Source organism: Tiliqua scincoides, chromosome 9 (assembly GCF_035046505.1).
Source record: "Tiliqua scincoides isolate rTilSci1 chromosome 9, rTilSci1.hap2, whole genome shotgun sequence".
Taxonomy (NCBI): domain Eukaryota; kingdom Metazoa; phylum Chordata; class Lepidosauria; order Squamata; family Scincidae; genus Tiliqua; species Tiliqua scincoides.
Window position 1 is genome coordinate 47,062,300 of NC_089829.1, and position 25,012 is coordinate 47,087,311.

Sequence of the window (25,012 nt, forward strand, 5' to 3'; positions counted from 1 at the left end):
GCTGCTGAAGCCTACGGCATGGGAGAAGCAGACATGAGAGAGGCAGAAGGCCACTCTGGAAGTACCAGTCACTCCAATGGTGAGTGACTCACAAGCTTTCTGTCTGTTGCTATCTCTCAGACTTGCCTACCTCAAAGGCTGTTGTGAGGATGAGAATAATGTACACTGTCCTGAGCTCCTTAGAGGAAAAGTGTGATAAGCACATAATAAAGAGATTCCTGACTATTTTTTGGAGTCAAATTCTTATGCATTCGTTTAGCAGGAGCCTGAGGTGGGGTGTGAAATCCTCCCCTCGCCTGGTGGTGTGCCACCCGCTGCTGTTCCTGGCTAGATATAAAAGGCAGAGGGCAATGGAGAGGAAGAGAAAGCGTGAGGCAGACAAGTGTGGGTTCGAGCATTTGAGATAAATTCTGACAGGTGACTTTAAGGGGCAAACTCGGGGGTTGATCCAAGGGGGGGGGCAAGGGTGCATGCCCCCCCTAAAACTATTGTGCCAGCCGGGAAGGACACCTGCTGGGATGAGGAACAAAACTGGGTGCCAGGGGAACACCCACCGGGTGGGGCACCAGTGAAATTGGCTGGAATGGGAACCCAGGTCTACCCAGCAGATAGACCTGGGCTCCAAGTTCAGGCAGGAGCCCAAGCCTACCTGCCCAGTGAACCTCAGCCACAGAGGCAAAGTTCAACTGGGAGCCCAGGTCTACCTGTCTGGTTGACCTGGGCTGTGGAGTTGGTAGTGCTCATGGCCCCCCCAACACAAACACTGGATCCGCCCCTGGACAAACTACACATTACATGTAACACACATTTTCATTTTTTTGTTTTTCTGTCACATACCATGAAAGCATCAAGTCTAATACATTAAAAATAAAAAATTTGAAATGAATGGGGACCCGCCTAAAATTGATTCGTGACCCATCTAGTGGGTCCTGACCCACAGTTTGAGAAATTCTGCTTTACTTAGCTTGTGGTCCTGATCAGGATCTCCCCCCCCCCCCGCACACTATTTGCACAGCAGAGGCAAAGAGCCCACCATAGTTTTGCTGCCACTAACAGACTTTAAAGAAACAACGCAAAAAAAACGAAGCTGCCACAACATGTGATACCATTTATTTAATGTCTGTCTCAATGGTTTTATTCCTAAATTACTTGATTTAATACTTGCACCATGCTTAGATAACAAACAACTCCCTGCCTTATTATACACTGATGATCTTGTTCTATTGTCCAGAACTCAGATTGGTCTTAAACGTGCTATTAAAGCATTTATTGCTTACTGTAGTGAAAAACTATTAGAAATCAATGAAGATAAATCTAAAATAATGGTTTTTACAAAATCAATAAGAAGGACCAATGAAAGATGGAAAATTGACCCGTATGAGTTGCAGCTGGTTAATGAATTTCACTATCTTGGAGTAGTGTTCCAATCTAACCTTGCATGGTCCAAACATATACAGTATCTTAAAGGGAAAATTGAATTGACACTACTAGCATTGAGAAAAATTTTTTACATCAAAGGAGGACAGTAAATGCCAGCACTCCTAAAGACATATAAAGCAATGGTATTGCCACATATGTTATATGGCTCACTGAACAGGTTTTTGGGACCAATAGAACAGCTTGAGCGACTCCAGCAAGTCTTTTTTCGGAAGCTTTAAGCCCTGCCCCCATGTATAGCCTCTGAAGTTATATGCTTGGAATTGGGACTTCCAAAGATTTCAACCTTGATTTGGAAAGCTACTATCGGATTTAAATGCAGACTTACAATTGCTGAAAATCTTCCTATTTTCACAAAACTAGCAGCACAAGAACGCTGCTGGGTAAAATGGAATAATAACATTAATATGAAAATATGTGAGCTGGGCCTACAGTCACTAGAAAAAATCAGTGAAGAAGCCATTCGCTGTTTGTTGAAAAGCTATTAGTTCAAGATTGGAATTGCTGTCTAAAGGAGGCTAAGTGCAAATGCTCCCCTTCTTATTTCGGAATTAAATCTCCTTTACCCATTTATTTTTATGTACTGACGGTTCCCAAGTTGAGGCATGCTTATATGACTGCACGATGCAATGCTCTACCAACGGCACAAATGAAGGGTGGTTTTCAAAGGATCCCTCCTGAGCAGCGTTATTGTGATTGTCCCTTAACTGAATTAGACACCCCGGTGCATATCTTTTTCCGATGCCCAAAATATACAGCAGGGAGAGATCGATTCTTACAGAAATGGATACATAAATTTTCTATGTTTTCGGACTCTTTATGACTGAAATTACTGTTAAGTAGTCTTTGCAAAGAGTGTGTTGTGGATATAGCCAAATTCTGTTCTATGTGGTTTTAAACTCTGGTTGTAAGATTTTAGAGAAATAGGTGTATGACTTATGTGCTGATCAACCTAATAAACTGCAACGGAAACATGCGATACATGCAGTGTGTAGTTGGGCCCTGAGTCTAGAAGAAATTGAATGCTCAGTGGTATCCAGAAACCTAAAGCCAGAACACCCTCCAGCTACCTCATTTCCTTAACTCCACTTCTTAGCCTAAATAAACAATTTCCTTCTCAGTCAACTCTTCTCACTGTGGTATTGAAGGTGGTGGAAGAAGCACTTTACCTTCTCAAAGACCTTCTGAGGATCAGACATCCTGAGATGCAACACGTTTCCAAAGAATGGCAGAGGCCAGGGTCCAGGAGGGAAGTGTCTGCGATGAATTGTCCTCCAGAAAAGATACGACGTGAAGGAGAGAATCAGCAGCAGGCCGAACACTTCCATTGCGAAAGGGAGAGTGGTTTATGATCCGTGCTTTTGGTCCTGGCAGCCACCGGAAAGCAGGGCATAGGCATGCTATCTCACGCAATGTACTTAACATGAGACATTACGTATTTTAAAATTTGATCAAAGCTGGGCTTAGAACAGAGATAACAGGAATGCTGACTGGCAAGTTGGGTCTGGACTGGCATCTGGAATGGCATCTTATTGCAACACCACAGGCTAACCGCCAGGGCATGTGATCAGGGAGCAAAACCTCACCTGCAAACTGAGACCCATAGTGGCAGTAATGTGCCTTGTTGTGCAAGCACTCCAGCCTGCTCCTTAGAGTCCGAGTCCACTCCTTCTACAAGTACACAGAGGCAGCTAGCAGAGTTGCCTCAGTTGAATTGGTGCATAAAAGTGGAAAACAAGCAGAGCCCCTATGCAAGCCTGCGTATGCTGTATGTGCTTGTGCTGTGGAGGCAGCAGGCAGAGTTGCCTGCATCACCAGAAGCTAAAGCATCAGGGCACGTGCACAAGCGCAGAGCTGCCTCTGATTGCCCAAAGAGATAGATAGGAAAAGAGGAGAGTGCCTGTGTGAGCAACCCAGCTCCATTTAAACCACCACGGGAGGCAGCTATCAAGCTGCTACAGGGAGGAGACATGCTGTTCTTCCTGACTCTGAGTGGGAGAAGAAGCTGGTGTGTGTTTTTAAAATTAATTTCTGGTTCCAGAGAGAGAGAGAGAGAGAGAGAGAGAGAGAGAGAGATTCAAGGTACATATCTATGTGAACAGCTTAGGGCAGCTGATATGTGCAAAGAGAGATTAATGCTGAAGAAAGCAAACCTTCCTCTCCAGTGTTGGCAGCACCATTTGAAAACAGTCCTTTTCCCACTGTGAAGTGGTGCCTGACACCCCTCTCTTTTCTACCATTGTTCTGTAGTTTATTCCACCACCTTCCTCCCCCCCCCCCCCGGAAAAAAACCTTCCCTTCACCTTCAGGACACAGAGGACGCTGCGGAAGGGTGGGTGCTTCCTGAAAGAAGGGGTGATGGTGCTGTCACTGTTAGAGCAGTGGTGCAGAAAGGGGGCAGAATCAGTTGGTTGAGGCTTGAGGCATTTATTGCGCCATCATTGTCGTCATGCAGAGGCAACAGGGCTCGAGCCCAAGTCCTGGCTGGCAAAGGCCATTGGAAAGCTCCATGGTGCAAAATTGTTTATTGCACCTCCCCCCTCCCCACCACTTCATGCCTCTCCTGTTCTCTCTATTTCCCTTGTTGTTCCTACTTTTGAGTTCAGGCTGGTTCTTACATTTGCACTTCTTGAGGTGGAGGTGCAGGGAAAGAGAGAGGAAGAAGTGCGCATGCGAGTAGTGGTGAATTCCTCAGAAAAGCTCATGTTGCTTTGTCTGATTCAGGGTCCTCCTGACACTGCCTCCCCCACCCAAAAAAGGAGCGGGGGTGAGAAGAAGGAGGCTGCTCCCCAACTCCAGCAGTTGTCAAGGCGGGCCCTTCGCACTCAGAGCAACTGCCCTGTAGTGGGGACTATAAAAGGATAAGCAAGTTGCTGAGCCAACTTGTTGACCGCTCCTTCTGAGCTCTGCTTAACTGGCCAAAAGTTGGCCTCTTGTTTTGAAGAGCTGCCAAAGTGGAGAGCACCAGATGAGAAACGACCAAAGGATGATGAGCTGCTGTGTCCTTTTGTGGCATGATTATATCTCATAAAGGATATAGTGGAGATGGGAAAGGTGCAAAAGAGGCGCCTGAGGGGGGACATGATTGAGACATAGAAAATCATGCAGGGGATGGACAGCGAGATGCTCTTTTCGCGTAACACCAGAACCAGGGGACATCCACGAAAGCTGAATGTTGGGACATTTTCTATGTCTCAATCATGTCCCCCCTCAGGCGCCTCTTTTCTAGGCTGAAGAGGCCCAAACGCTGCAGCCTTTCCTCATAAGGAAGGTGCCCCAGCCCAGTAATCATTTTGGTTGCTCTCTTTTGCACCTTTCCCATCTCCATTATATCCTTTATGAGATATAATCATGCCACAAAAGGACACAGCAGCTCATCATCCTTTGGTCGTTTCTCATCTGGTGCTCTCCACTTTGGCAGCTCTTCAAAACAAGAGGCCAACTTTTGGCCAGTTAAGCAGAGCTCAGAAGGAGCGGTCAACAAGTTGGCTCAGCAACTTGCTTATCCTTTTATAGTCCCCACTACAGGGCAGTTGCTCTGAGTGCGAAGGGCCCGCCTTGACAACTGCTGGAGTTGGGGAGCAGCCTCCTTCTTCTCACCCCCGCTCCTTTTTTGGGTGGGGGAGGCAGTGTCAGGAGGACCCTGAATCAGACAAAGCAACATGAGCTTTTCTGAGGAATTCACCACTACTCGCATGCGCACTTCTTCCTCTCTCTTTCCCTGCACCTCCACCTCAAGAAGTGCAAATGTAAGAACCAGCCTGAACTCAAAAGTAGGAACAACAAGGGAAATAGAGAGAACAGGAGAGGCATGAAGTGGTGGGGAGGGGGGAGGTGCAATAAACAATTTTGCACCATGGAGCTTTCCAATGGCCTTTGCCAGCCAGGACTTGGGCTCGAGCCCTGTTGCCTCTGCATGACGACAATGATGGCGCAATAAATGCCTCAAGCCTCAACCAACTGATTCTGCCCCCTTTCTGCACCACTGCTCTAACAGTGACAGCACCATCACCCCTTCTTTCAGGAAGCACCCACCCTTCCGCAGCGTCCTCTGTGTCCTGAAGGTGAAGGGAAGGTTTTTTTCCGGGGGGGGGGGGGAGGAAGGTGGTGGAATAAACTACAGAACAATGGTAGAAAAGAGAGGGGTGTCAGGCACCACTTCACAGTGGGAAAAGGACTGTTTTCAAATGGTGCTGCCAACACTGGAGAGGAAGGTTTGCTTTCTTCAGCATTAATCTCTCTTTGCACATATCAGCTGCCCTAAGCTGTTCACATAGATATGTACCTTGAATCTCTCTCTCTCTCTCTCTCTCTCTCTCTCTCTCTCTCTCTGGAACCAGAAATTAATTTTAAAAACACACACCAGCTTCTTCTCCCACTCAGAGTCAGGAAGAACAGCATGTCTCCTCCCTGTAGCAGCTTGATAGCTGCCTCCCGTGGTGGTTTAAATGGAGCTGGGTTGCTCACACAGGCACTCTCCTCTTTTCCTATCTATCTCTTTGGGCAATCAGAGGCAGCTCTGCGCTTGTGCACGTGCCCTGATGCTTTAGCTTCTGGTGATGCAGGCAACTCTGCCTGCTGCCTCCACAGCACAAGCACATACAGCATACGCAGGCTTGCATAGGGGCTCTGCTTGTTTTCCACTTTTATGCACCAATTCAACTGAGGCAACTCTGCTAGCTGCCTCTGTGTACTTGTAGAAGGAGTGGACTCGGACTCTAAGGAGCAGGCTGGAGTGCTTGCACAACAAGGCACATTACTGCCACTATGGGTCTCAGTTTGCAGGTGAGGTTTTGCTCCCTGATCACATGCCCTGGCGGTTAGCCTGTGGTGTTGCAATAAGATGCCATTCCAGATGCCAGTCCAGACCCAACTTGCCAGTCAGCATTCCTGTTATCTCTGTTCTAAGCCCAGCTTTGATCAAATTTTAAAATACGTAATGTCTCATGTTAAGTACATTGCGTGAGATAGCATGCCTATGCCCTGCTTTCCGGTGGCTGCCAGGACCAAAAGCACGGATCATAAACCACTCTCCCTTTCGCAATGGAAGTGTTCGGCCTGCTGCTGATTCTCTCCTTCACGTCGTATCTTTTCTGGAGGACAATTCATCGCAGACACTTCCCTCCTGGACCCTGGCCTCTGCCATTCTTTGGAAACGTGTTGCATCTCAGGATGTCTGATCCTCAGAAGGTCTTTGAGAAGGTAAAGTGCTTCTTCCACCACCTTCAATACCACAGTGAGAAGAGTTGACTGAGAAGGAAATTGTTTATTTAGGCTAAGAAGTGGAGTTAAGGAAATGAGGTAGCTGGAGGGTGTTCTGGCTTTAGGTTTCTGGATACCACTGAGCATTCAATTTCTTCTAGACTCAGGGCCCAACTACACACTGCATGTATCGCATGTTTCCGTTGCAGTTTATTAGGTTGATCAGCACATAAGTCATACACCTATTTCTCTAAAATCTTACAACCAGAGTTTAAAACCACATAGAACAGAATTTGGCTATATCCACAACACACTCTTTGCAAAGACTACTTAACAGTAATTTCAGTCATAAAGAGTCCGAAAACATAGAAAATTTATGTATCCATTTCTGTAAGAATCGATCTCTCCCTGCTGTATATTTTGGGCATCGGAAAAAGATATGCACCGGGGTGTCTAATTCAGTTAAGGGACAATCACAATAACGCTGCTCAGGAGGGATCCTTTGAAAACCACCCTTCATTTGTGCCGTTGGTAGAGCATTGCATCGTGCAGTCATATAAGCATGCCTCAACTTGGGAACCGTCAGTACATAAAAATAAATGGGTAAAGGAGATTTAATTCCGAAATAAGAAGGGGAGCATTTGCACTTAGCCTCCTTTAGACAGCAATTCCAATCTTGAACTAATAGCTTTTCAACAAACAGCGAATGGCTTCTTCACTGATTTTTTCTAGTGACTGTAGGCCCAGCTCACATATTTTCATATTAATGTTATTATTCCATTTTACCCAGCAGCGTTCTTGTGCTGCTAGTTTTGTGAAAATAGGAAGATTTTCAGCAATTGTAAGTCTGCATTTAAATCCGATAGTAGCTTTCCAAATCAAGGTTGAAATCTTTGGAAGTCCCAATTCCAAGCATATAACTTCAGAGGCTATACATGGGGGCAGGGCTTAAAGCTTCCGAAAAAAGACTTGCTGGAGTCGCTCAAGCTGTTCTATTGGTCCCAAAAACCTGTTCAGTGAGCCATATAACATATGTGGCAATACCATTGCTTTATATGTCTTTAGGAGTGCTGGCATTTACTGTCCTCCTTTGATGTAAAAAATTTTTCTCAATGCTAGTAGTGTCAATTCAATTTTCCCTTTAAGATACTGTATATGTTTGGACCATGCAAGGTTAGATTGGAACACTACTCCAAGATAGCGAAATTCATTAACCAGCTGCAACTCATACGGGTCAATTTTCCATCTTTCATTGGTCCTTCTTATTGATTTTGTAAAAACCATTATTTTAGATTTATCTTCATTGATTTCTAATAGTTTTTCACTACAGTAAGCAATAAATGCTTTAATAGCACGTTTAAGACCAATCTGAGTTCTGGACAATAGAACAAGATCATCAGTGTATAATAAGGCAGGGAGTTGTTTGTTATCTAAGCATGGTGCAAGTATTAAATCAAGTAATTTAGGAATAAAACCATTGAGACAGACATTAAATAAATGGTATCACATGTTGTGGCAGCTTTGTTTTTTTTGCGTTGTTTCTTTAAAGTCTGTTAGTGGCAGCAAAACTATGGTGGGCTCTTTGCCTCTGCTGTGCAAATAGTGTGCGGGGGGGGGGGGGGGAGATCCTGATCAGGACCACAAGCTAAGTAAAGCAGAATTTCTCAAACTGTGGGTCAGGACCCACTAGATGGGTCGCGAATCAACTTTAGGCGGGTTCCCATTAATTTCAATTTTTTATTTTTAATGTATTAGACTTGATGCTTTCATGGTATGTGACAGAAAAACGAAAAAATGAAAATGTGTGTTACATGTAATGTGTAGTTTGTCCAGGGGCGGATCCAGTGTTTGTGTTGGGGGGGCCATGAGCACTACCAACTCCACAGCCTAGGTCAACCAGACAGGTAGACTGGGCTCCCAGTTGAACTTTGCCTCTGTGGCTGAGGTTCACTTGGCGGGTAGACTTGGGCTCCGGCCTGAACTTGGAGCCCAGGTCTATCTGCTGGGTAGACCTGGGTTCCCATTCCAGCCAATTTCACTGGTGCCCCACCCGGTGGGTGTTCCCCTGGCACCCAGTTTTGTTCCTCATCCCAGCAGGTGTCCTTCCCGGCTGGCACAATAGTTTTAGGGGGGGCATGCACCCTTGCCCCCCCCTTGGATCAACCCCCGAGTTTGCCCCTTAGAGTCACCTGTCAGAATTTATCTCAAATGCTCGAACCCACACTTGTCTGCCTCACGCTTTCTCTTCCTCTCCATTCCCCTCTGCCTTTTATATCTAGCCAGGAGCAGCAGCGGGAGGCACACCACCAGACGAGGGGAGGATTTCACACCCCACTTCAGGCTCCTGCTAAACTATTGCATAAGAATTTGACTCAAAAAATAGTCAGGAATCTCTTTATTATGTGCTTATCACACTTTTCCTCCAGGGAGCTCAGGACAGTGTAAATCAGGGGTGCTCAATAAGTCGATCCCGATCTACCAGTTGATCGCCAGGCAAAATGAGTCGATCGCAGGCTTCTCTCCCATCCAAGCATTCCTGGGAGTGAGCCCCGCCCTGGGAGTGAAGCATCCCTGGGAGTGAGCCCTGTTGACTCTACTGGGGCTGACTCGTGAGTAGTCCTGGAGAGGAGCCGCTGGCAGGCTTCTCTCCTGTCCATGCATCCCTTCCATCTGTTGGTTCTGTGTGCAAGGGGTTTTGCACTGGTCTTGCTGTGATATCTATACAGAGATCTTCCCTCACCCATACCTTTCCCCTGCTTTTGCACTGGTATGTATGGAGATCTGCCCCCCCCAACTTCCATCAGTTGGTTCTGTGTGCAAGGGGTTTTGCACTGGTCTTGCTGTGATGTCTATGTAGAGATCTTCCCTCCCCCACACCTTTCCCCTGTTTTTGCACTGGTCTGTATAGAGATCTGCCCCCCCCCACTTGTACTGGAATCGAGGAAGATCTGGTGAGGAGGTAGATGTGGTGTCAGCAGTGGCCCCTTTAAGGGTAAGGCCTGGGCATCCAGCAGAGTGTGCTGCACAGCTGCAGCCACTTGAAGGCAATAGGGCCCTCAGGGATATAAGAGCACCTGAGGCAGGAAGGGCTCCACTTATTTATGTGAGTCAGCCTTTTCCTACATGAAGATCTTTAAGTCCAAGTACCATTCCACCATGACTGATGAACATTTGGAAGTGTGCTTGAAGCTGGCTGTCAGCAGCTACTGTCCAGGCTATGCATCCTTGGCTGATTCACTTCAGTGCAAGTCATCAAAGTAAATTCAAGTAATTACAAAAAATGTTTATAGTTAATTATGTTGTGTTGTGCAATATTGGGCTCATTCGGTTATGCAAGGTACACCAACATACATTTTACACATAAATGTTATATGTTATGATGGCGCGAACATTGTAAAAAAAACTCTGGTAGATCTCTGGGCCTTGCTGGGTTTCAAAGTAGCTCTCGAGCCAAAAAAGTGTGAGCACCCCTGGTGTAAATTATTCTCATCCTCACAACAGCCTTTGAGGTAGGCAAGTCTGAGAGATAGCAACAGACAGAAGGCTTGTGAGTCACTCACCATTGGAGTGACTGGTACTTCCAGAGTGGCCTTCTGCCTCTCTCATGTCTGCTTCTCCCATGCCGTAGGCTTCAGCAGCTCTCCTAGTGCCAGGATACTGACACTGGCTATTTTATTTCAGATGGCTCAAACATACGGTCCTGTCTTCAGTCTCTACATGGCAGAAACACACATGGTCTTTGTTAATGGATTTTCTTCAGTGAAAGAGGTTCTGGTGACGAAAGGCACACAATTTGCTGGCAGGCCGATCGTCCCAGTTATTGACTACATCACTAACATGAAAGGTATCTGAAAATAATCTCCAATGTACTGTTCTATTTGCAGTTAATACCTCTGCATCTTCTTGTGGACCTTGATGTTACGTGCAATACTTAATGTGACTGGGCATTGTACAGGTTTTGCAGCTACTATAATCTGGATGGATCCAGTGGCAATTTAACCTCATACCATTATGGGTAAATCCTCATGTATCCTTATTTAGAGTAGATGAGATATACAGTTGGACTGTGGTATCCATGGGGGGAATCCATTTCTGGATCCCCGCAGATACTGAAAGCCATGGAGAATGGAATTCCTGTGTTGGGTCCAATAGGACCTACAGACATGAGCAGTAGTGCCTTCCAGTCGCATTCAGAGGTGTTCTGAAGTCCAAAGAGCCTCTCTGGGCTTCCGAAGACTCCCAGAGGTGTTAGAAAGAACTTCCAGTTTAGTTCCCCTGTCCGTGACAAGCCTCCACTGCCATGATGGAACTTCTCAGACCTGCAAAAGTAACTTTGCTGCTGCAAGTGTCAGTGGATGAGGGAAGGTGGATTGAGCCCAGGAAAGGGGATAGGACATGAGCAGAGCTGCTGCTGCCAATACTGCCCCCTTCTGACCTTGACACTCCCCCTTCCCACCCTGTTCTTCCCCTCCCCGTTTTGCCCCTCCCCCACCCACCACATGGACAAACTGTTACTGGGGCTTTTCAGGAGGCTGCTGGTGCGTGGCCAAGACCACTCTCTGCTTGCAGGAGTGACCTGGCTGTGTGGAGCGTTCGGACTGCTGCAAAGCATATGGCACTGCAGGAATGGGAGTCAGGCTGCAGTAGATTGGACAGTTAGGATGCATTCCAAACGTGCCCTTGGGCTGACACGAGCCCCTTGCTCCAGCCCAGGAGGGTCGCAAACATAAGGCACGTTTGCGCCTCCTCAGGAGGAAGCCAGGCCGTCGTTCCCAGAAGCGCTGGCCTGCGGAGGCTGACGCAAGAAGAAAAGGTAGGTGGGAGGAGGTGGGGAGGAGGCGAGAGGGAGGCATTCCTGGGCAGGGGAAGGGCGGGTGGGGTGGCTCGGGGGAGGGCGGGCAGGGAGCGGGAGACGGGGTTGGGATCCGGTAGTTATGCTGGATCGCAACCCCTGTTACCGAGGCGTACGGAGCGGCTTCAAGCTGCTCAACTCTCCTCGAACTTGTGCCACCTCAAGAAGTGGTGCAAGTCCGAGGAGACCCATAGGGGCCAGCGGCCCTTAAACAGGGGTAAGGGGAAAAGTTTCCCCTTGCCTCTGGCTGAGCTGCTTCTGGCCCCGATCCTGCGCTGGATACAGCGCAAGCCTCTTGGCTTCCCTGTTCCAGCTCAGAATGGGATTCTGCCCTTAGTTTCATCCATAGTTAATGGAGCTGCCAGAAGTTGTTGCTGGGTAGAATCTAAGATTTGAAAAGAACTTATCCAAAGGATCTTCCCTTTCACTCTATAAGATCAAAACATATATAAAATTGTGAATTTATATCAATAGAAGTGATTCACACTATATTTTCCTCATATTTAATGAGGGAAATGGGATTCCTGTGTTTCTGGTGCCTGAGCAGGTACACCAACATCCTAGCAGAACCATCTCCTTTCTTTCAAGGTTCCTGACACAGGCAGTTTGGAGCACGTTCTAGTTTCACTGAATGTGTGCCTCTAATTCATGTTCAGCTTTCCGCAACTCACCAATCTGTGGCAATCTGTGCCACAAGGGATGTGGCCAAATACTGCAGTAAACCCTTCCATTTATTCTTCAAAAAGTCTTTTATTCCTGAGCTTTTTCTTATAGGAAGCATAGACAATGATTCCCCACCACTACCTACTTAGAGCCCAATCTTGAGCTTGGTGCTCCAGCTCACCATTTTTCCAGCTCTAGGAAAATTTGCAAGCCCTGGCGCCGGTGCTCTGATGGTGGTAGCCCAGTGCCAGGCAAACGCCAGAGCTCTGCCGCTCACGCAGACTGCTGAGCAGTGGTAAGGTAGGTGGAGGCAGGGGGGAGGCAGGGAGGAGTCTTTTCAGGGCAGGGGGAGGTGGAGGGAGGACGGGGAGAGGGCGGAGAGGAGGCATTCCGGGGGAGGGGTAGGGAGGGAGGGAGGGAGGTGGGACCCATGGAGCTTTGCTCCACTGGATCCTGAGCCTCCGTTTTGGGCTGCTGGCCTGACACGGAGGCTCAAAATTCTACACCGACCCAAAAGTCAGCGTGGAATTGAGTAGCCCCATTGCAGGGCTACTTGGCTTACCTGAGGGAAGGGGATGAAGGTCCCCTTCTCCTGGGGAGCCGTTGGCAGTGCCTGTGAAGTGTGCAGGACACAGTGGCAGCCATTTTTGGCGCTGCTGCAGCCCCTCACACCAGGCAGCTCAGGATTGGGTTGTCTTCTTGAATTGGGGGAAACAAGCGATGGTGTAGCTGATGCATTTGTCACCTGGGCAGGTAATTTTTTAACATAATTACATAATTTTTAACATAATATAATTTTTTTAACCACCCTGTATGAGACGAAAATATTTTCATAGCTGGCTTCCCTGGAAATTACATGCTTGATTCTCATCAGCGTTGAGGCAGGGCAGCCATTTGAGGGGCTGAAGGGACAGCTTGCCAGGTATTCTCAGAGGCCACCTCCCAGCAGTGAGGCAGCCATTTGAGGGGCTGAGAACATTTCTCAGAGGCTGCCTCTGCTACAGCACATAGCCACCTCCCTTTGCAATTTTGCGGCTAGTTCGTGCCACAACATCTGGGCTGGGCTCAGCAGCAGGGCTACCATTTGAGGGACTTAGAAGTCCTCCTGGGACGTGCGGGGTCACTCAGAGGCCTGCTGGCATGAAAGTGTCTTGTACCGCTTGCCGCAGCCTTTTCTGCTCAGGATTTTGGAAAAACAGCAGGTGGCGGCTGCCGTGATACCGTGCAGAGCAGCAAGCCTGATCTGGTCCAGGTCACCCACCTCTGCTGGTCGCGAGCAGCTTTGCCTGGCACAATTCGTTAAAAAGTGATTTTCATGTACCTTGCTTGCTTCATGGGTGGGCTTTTTATGACACTGTTACCATGCAGGCTGCCCATGGCCTCATGGTAGCAGTGCATTCTGCAGTACTAGTCTCTAAGCTGTTGCAAGCAGGTGCACAAAACAGGCAATCGATGTGGGAACCCCCTTAGACCGGCTTATGGCTGGTGCCCGCGCAGACCGCCTCTTGGCCCATCGTGCTATGCTATTGGACACACGTGCCGCTCAGCATGAACCAGGGGTATGCTTTCCACTGTACACTTGTTTCTATATTGTACATAAGAACATAAGAACAGCCCCACAGGATCAGGCATAGGCCCATCTAGTCCAGCTTCCTGTATCTCACAGCGGCCCACCAACTGCCCCAGGGAGCACACCAGATAACAAGAGACCTGCATCCTGGTGCCCTCCCTTGCATCTGGCATTCTGACATAGCCCATTTCTAAAATCAGGAGGTTGTACATGCACATCATGGCTTGTAACCCGTAATGGCTTTTTCCTCCAGAAACTTATCCAATCCCCTTTTAAAGACATCCAGGCCAGACGCCATCACATCCTGTGGCAAGGAGTTCCACAGACCAACCACACGCTGAGTAAAGAAATATTTTCTCTTGTCTGTTCTAACTCTCCCAACACTCAATTTTAGTGGATGTCCCCTGGTTCTGGTGTTATGTGAGAGTGTAAAGAGCATCTCCCTATCCACTCTCCATACCCTGCATAATTTTGTATGTCTCAGTCATGTCCCCCCTCAGGCGCCTCTTTTCTAGGCTGAAGAGGCCCAAACGCCGTAGCCTTTCCTCATAAGGAAGGTGCCCCAACCCCGTAATCATCTTAGTCGCTCTCTTTTGCACCTTTTCCATTTCCACTATGTCTTTTTTGAGATGCGGCAACCAGAACTGGACACAATACTCCAGGTGTGGCCTTACCATAGATTTGTACAACGGCATTATAATATGAGCCGTTTTGTTTTCATTACCCTTCCTAATGATCCCAAGCATAGAATTGGCCTTCTTCACTGCCGCCACACATTGGGTCGACACTTTCATCGACCTGTCCACCACCACCCCAAGATCTCTCTCCTGATCTGTCACAGACAGCTCAGAACCCATCAGCCTATATGTAAAGTTTTGATTTTTTGCCCCAATGTGCATGACTTTACACTTACTGACATTGAAGCGCATCTGCCATTTTGCTGCCCATTCTGCCAGTCTGGAGAGAGCCTTCTGGAGCTCCTCACAATCACTTCTGGTCTTTACCACTCGGAAAAGTTTGGTGTCGTCCGCAAACTTTGCCACCTCACTGCCCAAACCTGTCTCCAGGTCATTTATGAAGAGGTTGAAAAGCACTGGTCCCATGGCAGATCCTTGGGGCACATCGCTTTTCACCTCTCTCCATTGTGAAAATTGCCCATTGACACCCACTCTCTGTTTCCTGGCCTTCAACCAGTTCTCAATCCATGAGAGGACCTGTCCTCTAATTCCCTGACTGTGGAGTTTTTTTAGTGGCCTTTGGTGAGGGACCGTGTCGAATGCCTTCTGAAAGTCCAGATATATAATGTCTACGGCTTCCCCTGCATCCACATGCCTGTTGACCTTTACAAAGAATTCTATAAGATTCGTGAGACAAGACTTGCCCTTACAGAAGCCATGCTGATTCTCCCTCAGCAAGGCCTGTTCGTCTGTGTTTTGAGATCCTATCTTTGATGAGGCATTCCACCATCTTACCCAGTATAGATCTTAGGCTGACCGGCCTATAGTTTCCCGGGTCCCCCCTCTTTCCCTTTTTAAAGATAGGCGTGACATTTGCTATCCTCCAATCTTCTAGCACCGTGGCCGTTTTGAGGGACAAGTTGCATATTTTAGTCGAGATCAGCAACTTCATTCTTCAATTCCTTAATAACTCTTGGGTGGATGCCATCAGGGCCCGGTGACTTATTGATCTTTATCAATGAGGTCTGAAACATCTTCTCTTTTAACCTCTATCTGACTTAATTCCTCGATCAGGAGGGGCCATTCGGGCAGCGGTATCTGCCCGAGGTCTTCTGCCGTGAAGACAGATGCAAAGAACTAATTTAATTTCTGTACTGCATGAGAGAGCAAGGAGGGCAGGAGGGAAGGGAAGTGACAGGCTGGCACATATCAAGAAGAAGAGGGTTTGTCCAGATCCTCCATGGTCTGGCAACCAGATCTGGAACCAGCAAGCAATTAGAGAGATGCAGTTCAGTGATTTTATGCCCACACTCAGTCCTCACTCTCATGCTCCTACAGGTATAATCTTGACACATTATGGACAGGAATGGAAAGAGCAACGAAAGTTTGCACTGTCAGTTCTCCGGAATTTGGGACTGGGGAAGAGATCAATGGAGGAGAGGATCCTGGAGGAGGCTACTTATTTGATTCAAGCATTTAAAGAAAACGCGAGTAAGTGACACACAGGGAGGAATGGGGAGTAAGTGACACAGGGAGTAAGTGACAGGGAGGAATGGGGGACATCTCCATATCATTATCATCCTGGCTTATACTGAATTTGGGTGACCCAGTGCCTTGAACTGGACACCGCAATGGAGCCAGTCCCACACAAGTTACCATTAATGAGTCCATGCTTTTATGTCCCTTCTGGGACATAAGGAATATTGAGGATGGGGTAGAGGAAAATTGTGGGGTAGGTATTAGTATTGTGGAGGTGGACATTATGATGCCATAAACTCTCCTCCCTGTGCTATGTGGGGAGCATCCAGGGAGGAGTAAAGGGAAACTCCCATTTCCAAAAACATTCCCTGGATATTTGTAGATTTACCTTCTGCCTGTCAGCAGAAATCTTTGTCCAGTAAGGATCCCAAACCGGCGCCTTTTAGTACAGCAGGGGCAGGGAAATACCCTTATCCACCTACAGAACCTCCCCAGCTCCACATAAACTTAAACTGCCACTCTGGTTTCAGGCTAGATCCAAGGTTTCAGAACCTTGATCCGAAGCACTCCCGGGAGGGGCTGCACATATGCTGCAACATTTTGACGAGGCCACTCTTGCTCCCTGGTGTTCTTAAGGGGAAGTGGAGTTGGCAAGGTCCATACTCAGCAGTCTGGCTACACTATACAACTGAGGAGTGATGAGGGTGGGGAGAGGTGGGGAGAAGCGTGGTTTTTCAGAATCTGCATCCAAGCCTTTCAAGGATAATTGGATGTCTCTGTGCATCACCTCACTGCAAGGAGAAACCAAGTGCTTGGAAAACACCATAACAAGTCTTCTTTTCTTTCCTTGTGCTGGGTCCAGGTGTGCCTTTCGATCCCTATGATGTCCTTGACAGTGCAGTGACCAACATAATCTCCACCCTTGTGTTTGGGAAGCGGTTTGAATATGAGGATGGCTCCTTCAGGAACATTTTGGAGCTGATACACCAGGGTGCAAAACTAATAATAAGCCCCTGGTCTATGGTAACTAGCTAAATTAACAGGATAACAGAAAAGCTGCTGTGAATGTTAGGGCCCGTTGATTTACAAGGCCACTTGCCATTTGCCAAGAGAAAGACCAGGCCGAATTCATGAGGAAAAATCTGATTTGTAGCCCAGTCCATTGCAACCCCCTGTGCAGCAATGGAGTGGCTCCTAGCTGGTGTCTGACAAATCCAAATCCTGCAGGTGTGTGTGTGCGTGCGGGGGTGGGGTGGGGTGTTGGCCTCCAGAACTTCCCTCAGAGGGTCTCCCTGTGCTCTTGCCCTGGGGTAGGCCCTGAGGGCCTGGTGGATCAACTCAGACCTGCATCGGTGACATCATTGGTGCAAGTTCACATTGACCTGTGAAGATGGATCAGGGCTGGGAAGGGGGGCAGGATTCAGCAGGCACCACTGCTGCCAAACCCACCTCTATCCCAGGCCCAGTCTGCCCCCCTCTCCAGCCACATTGCCACCCCTTCTGCCCCCACCTCCCTCCGATCCCAAACATGGCATTATTTGGAGTGGCAAGCATCCACAGTCTGCCATCGCATGTACCTGGCCACTTGCCATGTCTGATGGCAGCCAAGCTGTATTCTCTGTCGGAGTTGCTTTTGTGAGAGCCAGAAAGCAATGCTGGCAGAACATGCATTAACTGGCTGGGTGTGCCCTTCAGATCGGGCCCTTAATGTTAGAAAGGACCTGCTGGATGAGACCCAAGGCCCATCTCGTCCTGCTGTTAATCATGAACCACCGGTCGCCTCTGGGAAGCCTACAAGCCAAAAAAAAAGTCATGCCTCTTTCCCAAGATTGCTCCACTGCAGTTCATATTCAGAATGCCTGGAATGTGGAATTTTTGGCAACTGGAGAGCTTGACATGGCTGTAGGGTGTTGCTTGGCCAGGGGTTGTGGCAGGTCTCATGAACTGCTGCTGCATTCTAAAAATGTTCCTCCACCTCTCTGTGCAAAAGCATCCAAACATTGACCATTCCTGGAATAAATGGCCCCTTCAACTAACTGTAAGTTTCTCCTCCTTGTGGCAGCTTTTCAATACAGTGCCATTTGTGAGGAGGCTTCCTCTTCCCCATCAGATGATCTTCAAAAGAGCAGAGAAGCTATTTGCTTTTTACGCAAGAGAAGTGGAAGAGCACAAGGCAACCCACGTTTGCGGACAGCCCCGAGACTTCATTGACAGATATTTGGAAGAAATGCGGAAGGTGGGCCTCTCGCTTCTCCTCCTGATTTTGCACCCAAGCTTTTCTCCTCTCTGCCACCCTAACTAGGCTGGCTGCAAGGCTGCCTTCCCTGCTTTGAATCACATTCTGCTATGAACTGAATAATAGCCCCATCTTAAATAACCCCCAGCTAACCCACCCGGGGTGTTTTGACTGCTGGAGATCAGCTTGGGATAAGGGGACCCCTTCCGCACCCTGTTCCACCCACCCTTCTCCATTCTGCCCTCTCCCCACTTTCCTCAGCCCCATTCCACCTCCAGCATGGGCTTTCCTGCTCCAGTGGATCAGCATTGTGCCTTGATGTCAACTGATAGGAAATCATGTTTCAATTTTCTCTCTTTTCTTTTCAATTTTCTCTGTTTTCATTTCAAATAAATGAAGCCAGAGAATAAAGGATTGGGTTTCGAAGACAGCACACTGTTAGTGGCTGTGTCTGATCTGTTTGTTGCTGGATCTGAGACGACGGCAAGAACCCTTCAGTGGGCTTTGCTCTATATGGTGGCGTTCCCGGAGATCCAAGGTAGGTAGAGACCAAAGAGTCTATGGTCAAAGAATGCTTTAAGAAGTGTAGAGTGGAGGACATTTATAAGTAGCCCCAGAAAGAAGGAAGGAGCTAGGCCAAAACCAAAAGGTTTTTCAGCTGCGGATGTGTCTGGAAGTGAAAGGAAAGTTCAATGCTGCAAAGAACAACATTGCATAGGAACCTGGAATATGAGATCCGTGGATCTGGATGCGGTCAAATGTGAGAAGGCAAGACTGAACATAGACGTCTTGGGAATTAGTGAACTACAATGGACAGGAATTTAATTCAGGTGAACATTATATTGACTACTGTGGACAAGAATCCCATAGAAGAAATAGAGTAGCCCTCATTCTGAACAAAAGAGTGGGAAAAGCAGTACTGGGGTACAATCTCAAAAACTACAGAATGATTTCAGTTTCAATTCAAGGCAACCTCACAATAATTCAAATCTATGCTCCAACCACTGATGCTGAAGAGGATGAAGTTAACTGATTTTATGAAGACTTACAACACCTTCTAGAATACCAAAAAAGATGTTCTTGTTATAGGGGATTGAAATGCTAAAGTAGCAAGTCAAGAGGTAATAGGAATAACAGGCAAGTTTGGCCTTGGAGTACAAAATGAAGCAGGGCAAAGGCTAACAGAGTTTTGTCAGGAGAACACGCTGGTCATAGCAAACACCCTTTTCCTACATCCCAAGTGGTGATGCTACACATGGGCATCACCAGATGGTCGACACTGAAATCAGATTATGTTCTTTGCAGCCAAAGATGGAGAAGCTCTATATAGTCAGTAGAAACAGACCTGGAGCTGACTGTGGATCAGAGCATGAGCTTCTTATTGCAAAATTCAGGCTTAAACTGAACAAAATAGGGAAAAATATTAGGCCACTCAGATATGACCTAAATTATATTCCATATGAATACACAGTAGAGGTGACAAATAGATTTAGGGCCCAATCCTATCCAACTTTCCAGCTCTGGTGTAGCCACAATGCAGCCTTGAGGAGGCCCCAGTGACTCCCCCTCCACTGCAAGAATGGAGTGTACACCCCACTGGCACAACTGCACCAGCACTGAAAAACTGGATGGGGTCGGGCCCTTAAAGTTTTAGACTTGGCAGAGTGCTTGAAGAACTATGGACGGAGGCTTGCAACATAGTTCAGGAGTTAGCAACTAGAACCAAACCTACGGAAAAGAAATGCAAATGCAAATAGAAATTTGCAATTATTTCTTGGGAGGAAAGCTATGGTAAGCCTAGACAACTTAATTAAAAGCCAAGACATCACCTTGTCAACAAAGGTCTTCATAGTCAAAGCTATGGTTTTCCCAGTAGTAATGCATGGCTGTGAGAGCGGGACCATAAGGAGGGCTGAGCGCCAAAGAATAGATGCCTTTGAATTATGGTGTTGGAGAAGACTTTTGAGAGTCCCCTGGACTGCAAGGAGATCAAATCAGTCAATCCTACAGGAAATCAACCCTGACTGTTCATTGGAAGGACGGATGCTGAAGCTTAAATACTTTGGCCAGCTCATAAGAATCTCACTGTCATCCCATCTCTCTTTTTGAAAGACCCTGATGCTGGGAAAAATTGAAGGCAGTAGAAGGGGACTGCAGAGGATGAGATGGTGTCATAGAGGCAATTAACATGAATTTGGACACACTCCAGAAGGTAGACAGTGGTAGACAGGGAGGCTTGTGCTGTGGTCCATGAGATCACAGAGAGTCGGACCTGACTTAACTGAATAACAAAGAAGGAATCGGCCAGAAACGTAAATTTCCTCTTAAATGCCAAAGTCCTTTTGCAATGGTCCTGTCTGGGTAGGGGATGTGGCGGGAGTTAATCACTGGATGTACTGTAAGTCAGTAAGACATGCAACAAGGACCACAGGAAATAGCAATCCTTCCTTCCTTTCTGCCCCCCCCCCCACCGGCCAGGCAGTTTCATAGATTGATGTCCATTATTATATTTATACTCCACCTTCTGCCTAAATTGGTTCCCTGAGCAGCTTCCAATTAAAACAACCACAAAGGAGGTATAACATAGTTGGTGATCTGTGGGTGGTGAGGAACTGTCCCTTCTGATTCCTGGCAGTTGAGGCCAAGCAGGGGTGAGGGGGAAAATAAACAATTATCTTTAAAAGCAATGCATGTCCTAAGCTAAATATCAGGCTTCTTCCTGATAGTGGGAGGAGAAACAAGGAGCTGCAGGTGTGCCCATGGGTGTGGCTGGTGGCAAGGATGCCACCCCACAAAAGCAGCCCCTTCCCTACACACTGCTGAGTCACTGGCAGATGCTGATGTTGTGGAGGTTTCTTCCAGCTTCCTCCCACCAGAGGGACAGGGGAAAGGATCTCAGCTGGATTAAGGCTCTTTCTTTTGGGTTTCCCTTAGGAGTGAAACAGACTAAAGCAGAAAGTGGTTTGTGAGCTGGTCTGGTTAATTTCACCAGTGCACTGATCAGAACCAAAGTGGGAGGATTGGGAACAAACTGCATCAGCACCAAAGGGGGCACCTCTCCAGAATGGTCCCAATCTGGAGCATTCTCACACCCAGGCTAGTCTGCTATCAGCATCAATGGAATGATTTTTTCCTTAGCAAAGAGCAGCTGTGTGGAGAGGGATCCAGATCGGTTAAAGGCTGTCCCCCTCTATTCAGGAGTGTAGATTCAGTTTAAAAAACTCCTGCATCAGGAGGTAGCATCAGGGATCAGGCAAACTATTCACCCCGCAGTACAGATATCATGCCTTCCCTTTCAGCTCATGGCTCTGGCCAGAGCTGGAGGATGAAGCAAGTCTAGTCCCAGGTTGTCATAAAAGAGCTTTATTGGTGTAAAATCTAAGACCATGTGCATGATAACCAAGATGTTTGTTTCTTAGAGAAATGTCAAAAGGAAATTGACACATTTCTTGGAGAGAACACATGCCTGAAGTACGAAGATCGGGAAAAACTGCCTTTCACAAATGCAGTGATTCATGAAATTCAGCGATTTTCAAATGTTCTACCCCTGGGAGTAGTCCATGCTCCCATCAAGGATGTGCAGTTTCATGGATATACAATCCCAAAGGTAAAATCTGAAGCGTTTAGATGAGAAACGTGAAGTAAACAATGGTGATCTCATTTCTGGGAATCCATCGCTCTTGAACCAGATCTTAAGGAAGCAGAATCCTGGTATGACATCAAAGGAAAGCACAGCTCATTACAAAGGAATAAATGCAACTAGACGAGCACATGTTTGTATTTCTGCCCCACGGTTGTAGCAGTGACAAGTTCCAGGCACAGCTTCCTTTAGAGAAGCTTATCGTGTTTCTGTAATATTTTCATTATTTAATAAAAATTCAGGTTTGAGGTTTTGGACCGAATGAGGTGGCATGTGCTCCTGCAGACAACATCAGCTCCATCATCAACATCTGGGATAGGAAGAAGAAGAAGATGGTAACACAGTGGGAAGAAGAGAAGACTGGGAGGGTAGAACATGCTACCCTCTTAAGGTAAACAACCAGGTATCAACAGCTGCCATTAGTACGGCGCTTTTGAGTTTTGCTACCACCACTACCGCCAAACACAAGTAAGTAAAAAACCCCTTTGGTGGCGATGGCAATGAAACCTGGAAGTGCTGGCAGCTACAAGTCCCCAGTTGGGTCACTACCCTCCTTGAAGGGGGGCCCCTGCCCAGGAGGGGGTCACAATCCCCAGTTTGGAAGATACTGCATTGGAAAATGGGATGTGGTGCCTGACTCCATTGCCATTTCCCCTTCTTCTCGAAATCCAGAGAGTGCCAGAGGAGGAGCCCAAAGAATTGTAGCGCTTGATACCTGCCAGTTTCTTCTCCTCTTACCTTCCATTGCAGTCCCACTCAAATCAAATCCCATCTTAGAGGACTGGCCTGTGCTTGCCATCTCCACTTCCTGCAGGGTCAGCTTAGGCATAAAAGTGCACTGCAGTCCCTGTGGCATTAGAGTCAAGCACCACTTCCCGTGCACCAATGAATCTCCCATGCTCTAACCCCCCCCCCATCTTCTCTTCTTCCCACTGTGTTCCCATCTTCCTCTTCCAAGGAGGCGGATGAAAAGCAGTAGAGGCCAGAGTGGACACTGGCATCTCCAACCAAACGCTTGACAGATGCAACTGCCTGAGTAGTTCTCCTGGATGGGCTGGCCAAGGCAAATGGAGTAGAAAGGACATGGAGGAGAGGAGAACAGTGGGCCGCAGCATCTACTTCCACTCATTCCCCCTTCCCCTATAAATCCAGGGAATGCTGGAGCCCAAGAAGTAGTAGCAGTGAAAGAAGAGGATGGAGATGGAAGAGGAAGCTGTGGGAAGCAGAGGTGGTGGTCCTCACTTCCACCAATCAAAGGCTTGTCTACCTCATGGATTGGCAGGACCCAGTTTAACCCCGGACCTCTCAGAGGAATTTTATCAGGGGGCACAACGTTTCTGGGCCCCTTTGCAAGGGATGGGTCAGAGTGGGGGAGAGTGAAGGCAGGTGGGCAGAATGGGGGCCGGGAGGGGCAAAATAGGGTGGGGAGAGAGTGGAGACAGCTGGAAAAGTCTTTGGAGCCCAGGTGTACCCACCCATGTGGCATCAGCAGCTAGATACAGTAATACAGAAAACCAAACATACCCCTAAGTCTCTCTAAAATCTTTTAAACATAGAAAATCATGCAGAAAATTACCATCATCGTATTTAGGCCCTCACTAGAATGGAGAGTGTCCTGTGCGGACCAAAACTTGCTTCTGCAGCAGCTGTAGCCCCGCAGCTGTGTCCCTGAGCTCCCATACACATCTTCATGGTGTGCAGATCCACAAGCCAAGGAGTGCCTGTAGCAGGCCGGTTTCCTTCCAGATTTGACACTGTGTTCAGGAGTGCCATGCATGCATTCCTTGGCCCAGCATATATGGCTCGATAGTAGCTGCAGCCGCACGCTCATAATAGTGTTCCCAGCATCCCGTGTGGGCAACAAGTTTGAGTAGGCAGGAAAATATCAGATCACAGGAAATTTCTGTGCCCCCCCCTTTGGCTCCTGGGCCCCTTTTCTGAACCTGGGCTCAGGTACTACCCCCCTCTCCTAGGCCCTGGTTTAACCCTTTCCCTGCTGGCTGCATTCCCCCTCAGACTTGCCTTCCTTAATCTGCTTTTCTCCAAAATGGGAGAGATGAGGGGGGAAAATGCTTCATGTGACGCAGAAGAGCAATTAGGAGTGATTTTCAGAGGGGAAAACAATCTTGTGCTTTTCTTGGTTTTCGCAGGGAACCATGGTTTTCACCAATTTAGTTTCTGTCCATCATGACAAGACTCAGTGGAAGTACCCCTGCGAGTTCAACCCCTCCAACTTCCTGAACGATGAGGGAGACTTCCTGAAGCCAGAGGCCTTCATGCCTTTCTCGGCAGGCATGTTCTTTCCTTCTCTGTGACTCTTTTTGGCAGAGTTTTTACCAATTAATGAGTGGCAGCTGAAGAGTGTGCCATGCAACCACAGGGCTGCTCTTCTCAACTCCAAGCCTAGCAGCCGGTTGCGGACCTACCACTGGGTTCTGTGGGGCAAATGCCCCAGGACGAGGCTGTAGGACCCCGCGGAAGCCTCTCTGATGCTCCCGATGGGGTTGGAAACTGTGCTTCCTGTTTTCCAGAAGCACAGTTTATAGCATCAGGGAACCTCAGAGAAGCTTCCCCAATGCAACTCTGGGTCGCATGAGACTCAGTGAGCCTCAGGTGAGTGGGGGGGGGGATTTTCATGCAGGGGAGTGGCGACAGCCCGCAGGGGAATGCCATTGCAGACCTCTGCCTTTGGGCGTGGGGCTGGGGAGGTCCACTGCTGCTAGCAGCTCCTGATGTTGACAACTGTGAACAATACAAATGGTGGTGCTTAGGGCTCTTACAAACCTAACTTGGCCTTTACCTTTCATTTCAGGCCCAAGGATGTGCTTGGGAGAGAACTTGGCTCGGATGGAGTTATTCCTTTTCTTTACCAGCATTCTGAGAAGCTTCCAGGTATTCTGGCCGGATCAGTCAAAGGCACCAGACTTAACGCCCAACTTCGGACTCACACAGTTCCCAAATCACTTTAAGGTAGCACTGAAATGTCGTCAGCAGACATGAGCAGCTCTGTGCCAGACTTGGAATGTTCAAGTCAAGTCTATTTCATTGTTTACAATCATAAGTGATCACAACTGAAATCACAATATCAGCCAAGCAGAATAAAGAAGTCAGTGGTATATAAAACATACCAATACTGTATGTATATTCCAGTCCCAGACCTATTGGCACTTCAGGTGCTGTTACTGGGTAGGCTTTCAAACACACAAACATGCACACAGGGGGAAAACTACTTCCTGTACTGGAATCCTGGGGAAGG

The 25,012-nt window shown here is 47.8% G+C and overlaps 1 protein-coding gene across 1 annotated transcript; it reads left to right on the top strand.

Annotated features, from left to right (window-relative positions):
- Nucleotides 1–18: 18 nt before the first annotated feature.
- LOC136660690 (cytochrome P450 2J2-like) lies at nt 19–24,756 on the top strand. The gene is made up of 9 exons (XM_066637998.1): nt 19–79; nt 10,268–10,483; nt 15,740–15,892; nt 16,743–16,903; nt 17,943–18,116; nt 18,516–18,654; nt 21,536–21,723; nt 23,907–24,048; nt 24,569–24,756. Exons 1-9 carry the CDS (start codon nt 19–21, stop codon nt 24,754–24,756), a joined length of 1,422 nt encoding a protein of 473 aa, XP_066494095.1.
- The last annotated feature ends 256 nt before the right edge of the window (nt 24,757–25,012 follow it).

What these genes read in the sequence shown, in the direction of transcription:
- LOC136660690 (XM_066637998.1), top strand. Translation starts at nt 19, where the DNA reads ATGGGAGAAGCAGACATGAGAGAGGCAGAAGGCCACTCTGGAAGTACC. An exon ending in AGCATTTAAAGAAAACGCGA is followed by an intron (nt 15,893 to 16,742) that starts GTAAGTGACACA and finishes TGCTGGGTCCAG; the next exon opens with GTGTGCCTTTCGATCCCTAT. An exon ending in TAATAAGCCCCTGGTCTATG is followed by an intron (nt 16,904 to 17,942) that starts GTAACTAGCTAA and finishes TCCTTGTGGCAG; the next exon opens with CTTTTCAATACAGTGCCATT.